Source organism: Nannochloropsis gaditana, assembly GCF_000240725.1.
Source record: "Nannochloropsis gaditana CCMP526 unplaced genomic scaffold scaffold772, whole genome shotgun sequence".
NCBI classification, from domain to species: domain Eukaryota; class Eustigmatophyceae; order Eustigmatales; family Monodopsidaceae; genus Microchloropsis; species Microchloropsis gaditana.
Window position 1 is genome coordinate 290 of NW_005803181.1, and position 3014 is coordinate 3303.

The following is a 3014-nucleotide window of genomic DNA, read 5'->3' on the forward strand; positions in this document are numbered from 1 at the left end:
CGCGGCGACGAAGAAGTCCGCGGCCGTGCGACAAAAAGAGGCGCAACGCCTTGCCACCCGGGGCCGGTCGTCCAGGGTGCAAGTAATCATATGCGCATGGCACCACCCAGAGACCACTCAGAAGCGGGTGGTGGTAGGCCGCGTCCCCAACCTGACCACGCTTTTCGAGGCGGCCCGTGACACCCTCTTCATCAAAAGACCCAAGGCAGCCTTTGTCCTGGAGACGGGGCTGTATCTCTCGGACACCATGGCCGTGGAGCAGGACACGGTGATATGTGTGACCACCAAGGTCCCGGAGGCGGCCGGGGTGCCCCTTCCCGGCGGTGGGGGCCTGGTACTGCCTCTGACGCCCGCCGAGAGGGCGGCGCGGAGGGAAGAAATGGAGCAAAGCAAGGCTGCGGCAGCTGCGGCAGACCAGCAGAAGCTGGAAGACATCAAGGAGGGGTATCGTGTGCGAGCCATCAGGCGGGCAGCCGGGGGAAAGAAGCGGCACGAGCGCAGCCCGGCCGAGAGCGAGGCCCTGTCTCGCATGCTGAAGCAGCGTCTGGAACGTGTCATGGAGACGAGAGGGTACAGAGAGATGCTCTGGGCGCGCGAAAGGCTGCCGATCTGGTCAATGCGGGAGGAGGTGGTGCGGTTGGTGGAGGAGAACACGGTGATAGTGCTGAGCGGCGCTACTGGCAGCGGGAAGTCGACGCAGGTGCCGCAGTTCTTGCTCGACCATTACATCGAAGGGGGTCGGGGTAGCCAGGTCAATATTCTCGTCACCCAGCCTCGACGCATCAGCGCCATCTCGCTTTGCGAGCGAGTGGCGGCAGAGCGGTGCGTGGAGGTGGGCCGGGACGTGGGCTACTCGATTCGCCTGGAGGCACGGGTGTCGGATTCCACCGCCTTGACCTTCGTGACCACAGGCTTGCTCCTCCGGCGCCTGCAAGAGGACCCCGACCTACAAGGCGTCTCTCACGTGGTGATTGACGAAGTGCACGAGGTAGGGTGGGGAGGGGGAGTTGTCAGGTCGCAGTGGGGGCGGCTGCCAAGAACGCTCGGAGGGGCCGAGCGACGCGACAGAGCAAGCCATTCACGACTCGGCTACCTTTCTCTCCTCTCCACGTACTCTATCTAGCGCGACATCCATTCGGACTTCCTTCTCATCATCATGCAAGAGCTGCTGGAGCGGCGGAAGGGACTGAAGCTGATCCTGATGAGCGCTACACTGCAGGCAGACCTCTTTCAGGAGTACTTTGGGAACTGCCCGGCCGTCCACGTGCCTGGACGCACGTTTCCCGTCCGGCACGTCTTCCTGGAGGATATCGAAGCCAAGCTGGCCTCGGTCAAGTCCGTGCCTGGCATGAGCCAGGGCGGTGTGGGAGGCAACGGACGAGGGGGAGGAGGTCGGGGGGGCGGACGTGGCAGAGGCCTGGGGGGGAGAGGGAATGGAGGCGGGCGCGGCCTTGGAAAGGAGCACAGACAATTGAGCAATGGGAGTTTGAAAGGAATCGGAAATGAGAATGGGAATGGCGTCGCAGGTCCCCCGCTGATCTCTCCTAAAGCCGAGGACCCGATCGACTACCAGCTCATCGTCAAATTGCTGACCCTCCTCGTCACGATCCGAGAGGCAGACGACAACGAAGTGGGCGGTGCCGTTTTGGTCTTTTTCTCGGGCTTCCAGGAGATCAACGAGCTTTGCAAGCTGATGGCGGCCCATGCGGTCCTGGGGAACCCCAAACGTGTCCAGGCCTACCCCCTGCACTCCTCCCTCCCCTCCGACGCGCAGCGAGCAGTCTTCCGGCGGATGCCCAAGGGTGTGACCAAGGTATTGTCCTGATTTTTGTCCAGGAATGCTGCCTTCTGTGTCTTCTTTGCTTCCCCCCCGTGCAAAGTTTTGAGGAGAGTGAAGTTTTCTCACTGTGGGCCTGTCTCCCTACCCATTTGTCCACGCAGATCGTGGTTGCCACCAACATTGCGGAAACCTCCATCACCATCGACGATATCTCCAGTGTGATCGACAGCGGACGTGTGAAGGAGATGCGGTACGACGCAGAAACACACATGAGCTCCCTTGTGAGTGTTTGGACCTCCCAAGCCGCTGCCTCCCAGCGAGCCGGCCGGGCGGGGCGTGTGCGGGAAGGAACGTGCTTTCGGCTGTACAGTAAAAGCTTCATGGAGGCGCAAATGCCCAAGTATACTCTCCCAGAGATGCTGCGCACCCCCTTGGAAGAGCTGTCGCTGACCATCTTGGCGCTGGAATTGGGCAGTCCCGCCGACTTTCTGGCACGAGCCATCGAACCCCCACCTCCTGAGGCGATTTCGACTGCCGTCAAAAATCTCCGAGAAATCGACGCATTACGGAAGCAGAAAGATTTGGACACCAAGGAAGTGTCTTATTACCTGATGCCTTTAGGTTTCCACTTGGCAAACCTACCGTGCGACGCGCGTATCGGGAAAATGCTGATCATAGGCTCCATTTTGGGATGTCTAGAGCCCATTTTGACAATAGCAGCCTGCTTGAGCTACAAAAGTCCGTTTTCGAACCCATTTGGTATGCAGCAAGAAGCGGACAGGGCACATGCCAAATACGGATCGGCCCTGTCAGACCACATTGCGGCTTTGGAAGCATACAATGGGTGGGCAGAGCTTCGGAATGAGCCTTATCGTGTGCGCAAAGACTACTGCACGGAAAATTTTTTGTCGATCGCCACCTTGGAGCAGATTGAAGCCTTGCGAAAAGAATTGAGACGGCAGCTTATCGATATAGGCTTTGGCGCGGGAGAGCCGCGCAAAATGTATGGTGGAGGTCGCGGTGCTGCGGGTAGGGCAGGGCAGCCAGGAGGGCGGGGCAATGCGGAGGGGGGGGGCGGCGGCTGCGATGGTGGACGGTCAAATGATGATGAAAAATGTCGCGATAATCAAAGTCATAAGAGCGCGCGAGCCGTCAGGGCGGGGGCCAACGACGAGGATGGTCACACGGTGGACGATATCGGGGGGGGATCGGACGGGAAGGGAACCCCTGCCCT

General features: G+C 60.2%; 1 protein-coding gene across 1 annotated transcript; it reads left to right on the forward strand.

The window, feature by feature from the left end:
* Positions 1-247: 247 nt before the first annotated feature.
* On the forward strand, positions 248-2813 carry NGA_0471000 (helicase domain-containing protein; the record flags this gene model as incomplete). The annotated part of the gene is given in 4 exon segments (XM_005853708.1): positions 248-988; positions 1124-1813; positions 1942-2783; positions 2795-2813. The coding sequence occupies 4 exon segments, from the start codon at positions 248-250 to the stop codon at positions 2811-2813; spliced, it is 2292 nt and encodes a 763-aa protein (XP_005853770.1).
* Positions 2814-3014: the final 201 nt, after the last annotated feature.